An 11,759-nucleotide genomic window follows, 5' to 3' on the forward strand; every position below is an offset into this window, starting at 1 on the left:
ATAAGCGGCATGAAAATCGATGCGGTGTCATCACCGAACAAAAATACAGCTCTGTATGCGATATCTTTCTTCCATTCTTCCTTTGCGTTGAACTAAATTACATCAGCATTAAGAAAGACTGCAGACTGCTAGCTAGAGCGAGAATGTAACTTGAATTGTGATGATGTTTTGAATTATAGAGGTTTCAAAATTTCCCAGTTCATCAATCGCCTCTAACCTCGAGGCCAATTTTAAAAAAACTATTCCTAGCCTTCAAAATGACCATTTGGAAAACCACGCTGCCGTCTGATCGCTAGTTGGATGATTCATGAATGCTGTGAATGAATCTTAAATCGCAAATTGATTGTTTGTATTCAATAAATTAAAAACGGGTGGAGCTTAAATTGCAATATTTTCTCTATCTACATCGTCCGTAGAATGAACGTTGCATTTTCATTTCGAGCGAGCCATTCACGCGCGCCGGATTCGCAGTGGCATATAAATGATGTGCCTTGTTGATACATTAGTTGCTCGATATTGACATCACGAATAGGTAAACACACAAATGTATAGAAAAATAGGAATGCTTCCAATTTTATGTTATTTAAACCATTTACGAAATAGGGAGTCGTAATGTAAAGCATATCAGACAAATTTTAAAGAAATTCTGATTCGATTGGTATGCAGATCTTCAAAATATGGTCACAGTTATAAAAGTTGGTTTCTGATTTACGTTAAAATTTAAAAAAAATTGACGTTAAAAATAGGTAATAATTCATAGGTTTTCGCGATGATTACACATGCAAAATGGTTTAAAATGAAGTAACACCAGGTGGGCCAACCAGAGTCCAGAGTGCCACAGATTGAGTATAGCTGACCGAGAGGCATACGGAACTTTGGACGTAGGAGTAATAACAATAAGTAATAGCGAATTCGTTTTTGTTAAGTTTCAACCCCAGTGCCGCACTAACTGCTGTCAAAACGTTTTTTTATTCACTCAGTTTCGCACTAGGTTCGCCCGAAAGCTGTTAGTTTCGCACTGAGATGTTTCACGGGTTGGCACTTGGGTTCACCAATACAACTATACTGAACTGTCGAGTTCCGAGTATTGTTTTGAAAAATCTAAAAACGAAGACTATGAAAATAGAATCCTGCTGCTTTTGTGTTTGTATTATTGGAATCGTAATCCAATTCGGATTCTGATTTTGAAGAGTATATTCGAGTAGACGGCATTAAGCTACGTGTGCTTTCATTGGGAGGCGAAAATAATGATGGATATTCAGGTGGAATAAACCTGCTTTCAAAATTAAAATTATGAATGATAATTTACTTTAACGTATGGAATTTATATTTTATGTGATGAAATAAGAGGTTTTTTCCGATATCGCAGAAACATATTGAACGAAAACTGTGTCTAATGATGATTTTATATTATAATAGTAATTATTTGTGGAACAAACAGAAAATGCATCGACAAATGGTTAAGTGAGTGTCAGAACTACATGTGTTAGGTAATCAAACAATATTAAGTAAAAGTTTTCATTCAAACTTTTATATTTTTACATTGCACTTGGCCCTTCTGATCTGATAGGGAATAATTTACCTCCCAAGCACTAATATCGCCACCAGACGTCGACACTGTACATTTGTCGTCGCAAATATAAACAAATCAGACTATATAACACACACCTACAAACCACCGCATTCATGAAACTGAAAATGTTTTTTTGATTACAGAGTCAGTTTCGCACTGACTCAGTTTTAAAAAAGAATTCGCTATAAGATTAAGGGCTGTCCACATACCACGTGGACAACTTTAGGGGGGTAGGGGTCGCGAAAATCTCCACGGTTGTTCACGGTGGGGGAGAAGGGGGTTTAGATAATATCCACGTGGACACGATAAATTTTCAAGCTGTGTTTTCAAGAATTATTGAACTTTTCGTCAACTCAGTATTCTGTGTTTTAAAAAAAAAGGTTGAGCTGCTTGAGTGCATCAAACATCCGTATTTTTAATATGACAGAATTTCTTCCCTGAAATGTGTATTCTGAAGTCATTCATATGAACTGAGAGCGATCGATTTGTTTCCATTGACAGGAGAGAATCGAAAAATATTACTATTGTATAATACACTCGACAAAGAAATTAGAGGAACAGAGTGTTAAGTTGAAAATTTCAAGTGATTTTGAAATGCTGTAACAAAATCTTCAGCTTCAACATTTCGAAGATTCCAAGAACTTTCCTGTAGAACCTTTCAATACAAAGTTATTTTTGTTTAAATGAAAAAGTGCTCCATCGTCTTCGATGATTAATAATTTAATAAATGATGAACGCGCTGCAGTTTTGAAAATTCCAATAAATTGTGTGCAAAGTTAATTCGTTGATTCGATGAAAAAGCGAACGAAATTTTATATAATTTTTTGCATCAATTTTTAAAAAGTGCCAAAAACAGTTTTGCTATAGTGTTTCAGAAAGTTGTCTGTAATTTTAATATGAATATAATGTGCTTTTAGCCACTCAAAACAAGTTTTGAGTAAATTAAAGAAGCACTCCATCGCAAATTGTGCCGGAAGTACAAAATGCCTTGCGTACCCTGGAAATAAACGATTATTAACTTTAGTTTTCATGCGTTTGTGTTGAAAATTAATGCTTCCAATTATGTATGTCCTATATTCATGCGTTGATTTTTCACGTAATTCCAAAAATTACTTAAAAATCTCGTCTTTAAACTCTGTGCCTCTAATTTTTTTGTCGAATGTATTCAAAGCACGACTTGATTTTTGTATGCGCGGGTTTCGATTCAGCTTCCGCTTCTTCGCTTCTATTTATTGAGGTTTTGCGAAAATGAAGGCAAACAATACATTCTTTGATTCATTGGTCATATCTCTGGAGATGTATTCCTCGCAGCGATGCTCTTTTTTTAATGAAGTAATTTTTGCAATACAGATTCACTACAGATATCTAAAACCACCGTTCATTAGAACCTGGTGAATAATGGTTCATAAAACGCTGCAATTGATGGGTTACATATTATTAGATCAAAAACATTTGATTGAATGCATCTCCATTTGCGATTCACTTCATCAACGCAACTAATGTGCGATTCACATAGCACGTTACGGAGAAGAACGTCTATGTTCCGTCAACGTCTCCACCAATTCACACATGCAGTCAATGATTCCACCAGCACCGTCATGTCAAATGCCAAACGAATGATTCAATTAATTTTATTCATGGTGTCGCCACCTACAACAATTTTGAATTGCAATGCACTCATTCAAATCAGCATGCCTAAAATCAGTCTCGAATTTTGGAAAATTCAATGAGAATCATTGAATTCCATTATTTAAATGCTTAAACCCCGTAGTCCGACCCTTATTCAACAATAATAATAAATAGAATAATTCTCTCAACTAGTCGCGAATGATTTTCACTCCGAAATTTGGAGCTGAGAGATATGTTGGCATGAAAAGTACAGTAAGTTACTTATAATGCGATATGCTGAGGCACCACTCAGTGTCGCATTGGAGTCGATTTTGACCAGTAATTGGACTTTCGCGACTGGTGGCGACTTTCAATGTGGGGCCATAATTTGGGCCCCGAAATCAATATTTACAAAAATGTCCAATTAGAGGTAAAAATGTCTAATTAAACGTGTTGCATCACAGATCTGTTCAATTAGCTTAATGTCGATTTAGATGTAAATTACTGTACAACCAAATCAAAACAAAAGCCGAGACACAAAGCCCAGACAAAAACCAAACGAGCCGTCCGTCTCCGTCAATTATTCTTCTCTACAAATCCTGCCGGTCGTTTTCGTTGAACGTATGCTGACGGGTCGTTACGTTGCTGGTGTATGTGAATGTTTTCATGGGAATTGCATGGTAGAATCATTGACGTATCGTGACGTGATGGGACGTGAACGTGACGTGTATGTTGTATGTGAATCGCACTTAATGCGGGCGCTACAAGATTCGTCCAACGTTTCACTCGAATGTTGGACTCAAACATTTGGCTCGATGAATCGACAAATGTTGTGACGAATGTGCTGCTACACGGTGAAGTGAATGTTCGATTCAATGCACTCGGTCCAAACATTCGGCGAGTATTTGGATCGAATGTTTATTGTTTTTATTTACCATCAAAAACGTTAGGAAACAGGATGACGATGCGAGTATTGAAATTGCTGCCGTAGCCGTTGTACTGATATCGGGCTGTAAATTAAAAATGCTTGAAATCAACATTATTAAACTGCAATATTTTGCCGAATATTTTGAATTTTATGAATCAATTTCATAGTTCCTTCATCTAAAACTTGTAAACAAACCAATCTGTCAAAGATAGATTCGGACGAATCGTGTAGCGGTGTATCGAATGTGTGCCGAATCAACGAATGACAAAAATCCTTTGACTCGTGCCACTCGCGTTGGAAGGTAATCCACAACGAACGGATTACCTTCCAACGCGAATATTCGACACTCGACATTGGAGGTTCGTAGCTCGTCAGTCGACTACACGATGCGTCGAATCATCGAGCGTCCAGCATTCGAGGGTGTTCGTAGCATCGTGTGGCGCTGGCTTAAAACACGTATCGGTTTTTGCCTCGAAGAAATCATACACTGTGTCTGTGTCTGGATTGGAAAAAAAAATCTGTATTGCGAGTTCCTACTCGTCCAGATGGAATCCCCTATCTTACGGGCCCCGCTCAGAAAATGCCATATATCAATTGCTAGTTGGTTTAAGAAACTGTTGGAGTGCCCAAATCTGAGCTTTCAGTGGAGTTCGAGAGCTGTCCAGGTGCCTACATGGCACCTGAACACTTCTGAAGTGAGTTTGATCCAATAATGATCCAATATGTATTCCTCCAGAACAATGCCAAAACTCATTGACAGTTCGGCAAACATTTTTTGTAGTTTGGCTTGTACTCGCCGTATTTACCACATATTGACATCTTTAGATTATCATTTGTTCAGGATCTTGTAAGAACTGTGGCTCACCAGATAGCACAAACATACAAAACGGTGCATATATTATATAAGAAATGCATGTCTATAAAAATTATGCTTTTGATTTTTTCATAAAATCGGCACGAGTTTTCCGGGCAACCGAATATTTTACACGATTAATGAATCTGTACAGAAAAATATTGACTAATGAAATCATCAATCACGATGATATTGTAGGTGTTTTGTCTTGACTAGGTTCATTGTAGCCGCCATGCACTACCCAACCAAGTTTTATTGTAATGTAAATGATGCTTAAGGTGGCCGTACACTGTTTGCCCGGAGGTCAAATATTTGATATATTTTGACAGATAAAGTTTGATTTGATATTTGTACAAACACTATTTTGTTTGCCACTCTTAAATATTCAACAGTGTTAAACAATGTCAAACACCGAACATGGATAAAATCGACTGAAATATTCAAGGTAACCTAACCATGTACCGACAGGTTCGAAGAACAGACTAAAAAAGTATTCGAGGCATCCAAAAATTAAATATTTGCTTGTTGTGTTTTGTGTAGCATATATTTGATCAGTACACGTCGACCAAATTTTATCTGTCAAAAAGAGTCAAATATTTGGCTCCGGTCAAACAGTGTATGAGCACCATTAGAAGAGAAAATATTCTACATTGATAAATTAATCTTGATAGGTATGATGAATCTGTTTGAATACATCTATGAGTTTGAAAACTCAAAAAACTCAGCGTCGGTTTTAAATAAAAATGTACGAGATTAGATGCATGAGTAATAATTTCGTATGGACTTCAGCGGTCAAAAAAACTAAAGACCTTCCCGCGCTTGGTAAACAATAAAAAAATGACAACAAACCATTTAATAATAATAACTAACATTTTTACCAATAAAAATATGGAATAAAACATACGGCCTCATTCTACGCGGCGTGTGAGGTGAGATGACAATTGTCAGGCATATCACAGTGCTAAATAGATAAAGAAGTGTTTATCTTCAATTTTCACAGTGCTATTGACAAATTGCAAGTAGTTCGAATTTCTTGTGAAATCTGTTATCCCTCGATCGGACGAATAAGCATTCCGGAAATATTTATATTACATGAAATTAATTTATTTTCTCTTAAATATATCTATTACATGGATCTTGTGTTTCATCTATATAGTCGCGAGTCATCATCACCGAACTTCATATCCATTCCAGAAGCCGTGGTAAACGCCGGAGCCGGAGCCAAAGCAACAACTGAGAGCGCAGAGAGCAACAGCAGCCACGACGGCACTGACTGTAGCAAAACAAATATCTAACCTCTCTGAGCGAAACAAATAAAATTCTGGGCCAGATGTTTTTTATCAAATATATGCGATAAAAATCTGAAATGTCTGTAAATATGTCCTAATGTCTACAAAACCGGCCAGCTCCGTTGATCATTTGGAACCAGTGTTTGCCAGATGATCCACTCATTGAAAAAATCGCTTTCGTTCGTTCAAATATGATCTTTCAGGAAACATTTCCCCCAGCGGTATTCTATTATTGTTATGTGCTGCAAATCACGACACAAAAGAGAACGAGACAACTCTGCATCGGCTCGCACTTCATTGCACACCAGCATGCAAGCAAAGCTATCATATACGCTTTCAGTGCAGAAAGCTTATTTTCTTCTTTGCCTCTAACATATGCATACCGACCTCTCCATGCATCATGAAACAGCAGGATCATACGGACAACGCAAAGCGAAAGATTCATATTCAGCTAATGTAGCAGATCCTGATTTTTAAGTCTCAGAGAGTGCAAACTATATGATTATTTAGCTCGATAGAGGCTAAGGGAAGGGTAGTCAGATTATATTTTCCATTTTTAACGCCGCTATCCCTTGAAATGTGTATATTCATATAGACCGCATAGTTTTACTAGCAACACCGCTCCAGTGAGAAGCAAAAACTCTCGCGTTTTATCTCTTTTCCTATTCGCTGCTCTCCGCAAATGGTGACGTAATGATGACGTAATTTTTCTTGTATCATTTATTGCTTTACACTTGTCTGTGCAGTGGGTTTCGCTATAGTAAAATGAGACGATATATGCGGTTCAAACTTGTATGCAGGCTTCGAAAATAGTGTGCCATGTTTGATACAACTCGAATATGCAAACAGCAGTCTTCGTTCCTCTCTTAGTTTAATCACTAAATGTTACAAAAGTGATTGCTGACATTCATACAAGTATCTGAATGATCCTCTCATATTTGGTTATATGTTCGTGAGAGTTTACTTGCATGACACATTGTGTATCATTTGATTTTGATCGAAATCCAAACACTGTTTGGAACCAATAATGTTTTGTCATTATTTTAAAGAGTCTCCAGCAAGAATAAAAGGTTGTGACAAAAATAAAATGTCTGCAAATTCGTGAACAAATGTGCGACTGTGGCATCTCTGATCTGATTTGGCAACTAGCAGAATGGACACCTTGTCACTTGCAATTCTTGCATTCTCTCACATACATAAAATAAATCTCTCACGGCATCCGATACGACTGTAGGAATAGAGTGAGGAGAACTGCGTGATGATGATGTGACAATTGTCATCTCACTTCACACGTCGCGTAGAATCAGGCCGATAGAAAATTCTATTATTCTCTCTAAAAAATGGAGTGATGTCCATGTGGACAAGAGGTGGAGGGGTATCAGGAATGTCCACGCTTGTCCACGGAGGGAGAGGAGGGTGTGTGAAACTGTGCTTTTTCTGTCCACGTGGTATGTAGACGGCCGGGACGGCCCCTTAGCTTCTTTTCTTCTTTGACACAGGGAATGTAACACACCTGGTGTTCTATTTACTTTGGGCTTAGTGTGTGAGCAATATGTAAACAAACCGCATAAACTGTTCAATTGATTTCATATTGGATTTAATTTAATTCTCCGAACAATTTAGTTTTTCAGTACTATTTTGGTTATTTTACAATATTCTCGAAAGAGAAAAATGGATGTTGTGATCAAAAATGAACCTTCTCACGAGGCTTGTAAACCTCGTGACGAGCATTGTGAAACTCTTTATGAGCAGTGTGAATATCTTGATGAGCCTTGTGAACCTAGCAACGAGTCTCCCGAAGAGCATGTCACGGACAGTTGTGTGCTGCCGGCAAAGTCTAGAACGGTATGCATAGTTCCTGGGTGTTCTGAGCGGTACGGCCGAGGTGTTTCGTTCCACACTTTTCCCAAAAAGGAAGATAAACACCGATGGAAAGCGTGGGTGACGAACTTGCGTTTGAAATATGAGCCCATTCGGACGTCGAGAGTTTGCAGCTCGCATTTTAGCATCCAGAATTTTATTAGTCCTAGTAGGTGTTTTGTGTTTTCTGTGTAATCGAATGGTAATAGGTTGATAAATATCATTTTAGCTGCGAAATATCTTACCGATCGAATATTTCTGAAAAGGACAGCTATACCGGACATTAACCTACCACAACCGACTTCAGACCCGAGAAAAGATGAAATTGCTAAGGGTCGCGCTGAACGGGTAGCCAGGCGGAGTGAACTTGATTACAATCTAGAAAACACCCACAAGCTCATCTGTGCAGACACAGGAGACTCTCCCGGAAGAAAAATTCCCAATGGGATGGAAAGTGAACCTTGTGAAGCAAACGCCACGATCACTCCCACCGTACCAATAAAGTGTAGGACGGTATGCATAGTTCCTGGATGTCGTGAACGGTATGGTCGAGGTTGTTCATTCCATAGATTTCCCAAGCCGGAAGATAAAAAACGAATGCAAGCTTGGGTGACAAATTTGCGGTTGAAATATAAGCCGACTCTAACGTCGAGAGTATGCAGCTCTCATTTCAGCGTTCAAAACTTTATTCCTCCTTGTAAGTTTTTTTTCTTGTGCATGTTGAAAATGAATTGTGGATTGTTTTTATTCCAGTTACACACAGAGTTACTGATCGGAAGATATTGAAAAACACAGCTGTACCGGATGTTAACTTACCTCAACCAAAATCTGAACCGAAGAAAAGCAAATTAGCTAAGATTCGCGCTGAACGAGTGGCGAGGCGAAGTCAGATTGATGATAATGGAAGGACAGCCAAATGCCCATCTACGTAAATAAGGTTGAAGCGGAAGATGCGATTTAAGCTCCAGAATCAGCTGTTCAGGTTGATGCGAATGATTTGGATAAACTTTTCATCGGTCGTCGTAAAATTGAATCTTTATACTTCAGTGTCACCAACGTTTAGAAGAAAATAAGAATGAAAGGCGATCCTAATACTACTTGCTGAGTGATTGGCTAGTTTTATAACAGTATTTATTTCATCCATCGCCACAACAATGTTCAGAAAATGTATAAAAACTCTTTATTTCATCTGGTGGGACTGAAGGTTTCGTTTCGTTCAAGGCTGCATAGAAATCTCTTGTTTGAATGCTGCGAAGCCTTGAGGTATTTTCCTCCCAGTTGCCAGTGTTTAGTAGATCTGAAAAAGTGAACATGACGTTTTCGTACAAGTATGATCACTGAAAACACTTACCTCTTATTGGTTCTATTGAGGCTATTCGAACCACCAATGCGAGGTCTGATCCAGTATAATCTGTCGTTAGATTAGCTATTTCTTTAACTTCATTTTCGGTTAAAACGTTGCACCCATGCTGTTCAAGTAATTTTTTGAACAGTTCCATTCGTTCTTCAATGTTTAAAAATTGAATATGAATCCGAGCGGTAAACAATTCAAGAATATCGGAATCCACTTCACGTGGGCGATTCGTTGCCGCTATGATTGCCACGTGGGCTGCGGAATCCCTAGCTATTTGGTGCATTTGACGGATTATTTCTAACTGGATTTGTGAAATTACAACATCATTATCATGTTCACAAGTCGATATCATCTCGATATCGTCCAGGAAAACAATTGACGGTTGCTCCTTTGCCATATCAAAGAGGGTTTTGAGCAAATGTATTTTGTAGCCGGAATATTTACTGGTGAGCATTGATGTAGATAACTGGAAAAAGAACGCCGAACACTGCGAAGCAAGAGCTCTCACTAGTAGTGTCTTGCCAGTGCCGGGAGCACCAAACAGCAGCACACTTTCGACCGGAAAATGTCTCCCCTGCTCAACCGGTAGCACAATCGTCTTTCGCAATGCATCTTTTGCTGCTGCATTCCCTATTACATCATCCCATTGGACATTGTTTTCTTTCACAAGTATTTCGTTCGAAACAATATTACGCATATTGTTGGCGGCTGCCATAACGGTTCAGAGATCTGGAATAGAGTAATTTCTATCGAAAAAAGGATAATAAAAATATGTTGTATTACTTGTGTGTGTATTGTGAAAAAAATAATGCTGTTGCCGACCAGCGATGCCAGATGTGAAGGTAAAAAATCTGTTGTCAACATTAGATTGAGGATTTGGAGCACGCCATTTCGTCGTATGAATGTGTGATGAACAAAATAAGAAGCTGTCCACATACCACGTGGACAGAAAAAGCACGGTTTTAGACACCCCCTCCCCCTCCGTAGACAAGCGTGGACATTCCTGATACCCCTCCTTCTCTTGTCCACGTGGATATCACTTAATTTTTTAGAAAGAATAATTGAATTTTCCATGTTTTATTCCATATTTTTGTTAGTAAAAATGTTAGCTATTACTATTAAATGATTTCTCGCGTAACTTTTGAAAACGTCCTATGTAACAAATGTAAACAAATCGAGTTAATGGATTCACACTATTAGTTATCAATCATTAAATGCATTGAGAAAACAATCGTTCAAGTATCTATCCTTTTCACCTTTTTATCGCCGATACAAAAAATGACCAATGTACAGATTCGAATTTTAAGCACTCGACTGTTACTTCGGACACCACTTTCCTCTGACGCTCGATACATCCGAAGTAACAAAGCAACCAATACAACACGAAATCGCACTTCTGTCATTTTGAGTTTTTGTTATTCTGGGTGTTGATATCGTTTTTAGTTCAATTCAACGAGTTATAACAATAATGATCCGCTTTTAGCACGAAGTGCAAGTATTTGGATCGTTGTTTAGTAGTTATTTTCAGATTCTCATCGTGCAACGTTATTTGTCCAATGTACAAAGCGGGCAGTCAAAACGTCCAATGTAACATTTTTCGCTCGAAGGCTTGAATTTCTAACTAAAATCACATGACAACAGTTACGATTGGTTTTTCAGAGTTATTATTGACTGCTAGTGGTAAAAGTAGTGATAAAGATCGATTCCTTTTGAAACAATTCGCGGAACAATATTCCGATCTTCAACTCCATTTTTCTCGAGTTGATGTGAATGTTACATAGGACCTTTTCAAAAGTTACGCGAGATTTGTTGTATTTTTTTTAATTGTTTACCGAGCGCTTTAGTTTTTGACGTAGGACTACGTCTTTCATTTCTATACCGGGGTGTAAAATCAAAGTTTCGAAAACGAAAGCGTTACGCCGGAGACCGAGATTTTGAGTGTTAATAGCTCCTAAACAACTGAACGAAATGGTATGATAAACACTTCATTCGAAAGATAAAATGTCTACGCGTTCTATACTTGTTACTTCCTGATCCAAAAACTTGTTTCAATAGTCTTAAATTTGCTTTCAAAATAGGCTATTGAAATCACCAATCGGTATATAAGCGAGCGCCGCTCGGAAATCCACTCAGTTCTAATTGAACAGCGATTGGAGCATGTTGTCGCTGTTGTGGTGAAGCTCTTCATTTATCATGAAAGCGCGGATGAACTGTGTCACCAAGAGCCTGTTTGTGCACCTTAGGCCAGAAGGGAATCCATCAGGAGGAGAGTGATGCTACAAACGGTTCCCCGG

General features: G+C 38.1%; 2 protein-coding genes across 3 annotated transcripts; one reads left to right on the plus strand and one right to left on the minus strand.

Moving 5' to 3' along the window:
- Positions 1-7,593: 7,593 nt before the first annotated feature.
- Positions 7,594-9,241, plus strand: LOC129762546 (uncharacterized). The gene is made up of 3 exons (XM_055760935.1): positions 7,594-8,280; positions 8,341-8,808; positions 8,865-9,241. Exons 1-3 carry the CDS (start codon positions 7,923-7,925, stop codon positions 9,041-9,043), a joined length of 1,005 nt encoding a protein of 334 aa, XP_055616910.1. The 5' UTR covers positions 7,594-7,922; the 3' UTR covers positions 9,044-9,241.
- LOC129762547 (spastin-like) lies at positions 9,219-10,340 on the minus strand. 2 transcript variants are annotated; one of them, XM_055760936.1, is made up of 3 exons: positions 10,249-10,340; positions 9,463-10,194; positions 9,219-9,408 (listed from the first exon to the last, which is right to left on the minus strand). In XM_055760936.1, exons 2-3 carry the CDS (start codon positions 10,178-10,180, stop codon positions 9,248-9,250), a joined length of 879 nt encoding a protein of 292 aa, XP_055616911.1. In that variant the 5' UTR covers positions 10,181-10,194; positions 10,249-10,340; the 3' UTR covers positions 9,219-9,247. The 2 variants fall into 2 exon arrangements, with proteins under 2 accessions (XP_055616911.1, XP_055616912.1); XM_055760937.1 differs by having other exon boundaries at positions 9,463-10,291.
- Positions 10,341-11,759: the final 1,419 nt, after the last annotated feature.

Source organism: Toxorhynchites rutilus, chromosome 1 (assembly GCF_029784135.1).
Source record: "Toxorhynchites rutilus septentrionalis strain SRP chromosome 1, ASM2978413v1, whole genome shotgun sequence".
NCBI lineage: Eukaryota > Metazoa > Arthropoda > Insecta > Diptera > Culicidae > Toxorhynchites > Toxorhynchites rutilus.

What these genes read in the sequence shown, in the direction of transcription:
- LOC129762547 (XM_055760936.1), bottom strand. Translation starts at nt 10,180, where the DNA reads ATGGCAGCCGCCAACAATATGCGTAATATTGTTTCGAACGAAATACTT. An exon ending in CTCAATAGAACCAATAAGAG is followed by an intron (nt 9,409 to 9,462) that starts GTAAGTGTTTTC and finishes TCACTTTTTCAG; the next exon opens with ATCTACTAAACACTGGCAAC.
- LOC129762546 (XM_055760935.1), top strand. Translation starts at nt 7,923, where the DNA reads ATGGATGTTGTGATCAAAAATGAACCTTCTCACGAGGCTTGTAAACCT. An exon ending in CCAGAATTTTATTAGTCCTA is followed by an intron (nt 8,281 to 8,340) that starts GTAGGTGTTTTG and finishes ATATCATTTTAG; the next exon opens with CTGCGAAATATCTTACCGAT. An exon ending in TCAAAACTTTATTCCTCCTT is followed by an intron (nt 8,809 to 8,864) that starts GTAAGTTTTTTT and finishes TTTTTATTCCAG; the next exon opens with TTACACACAGAGTTACTGAT.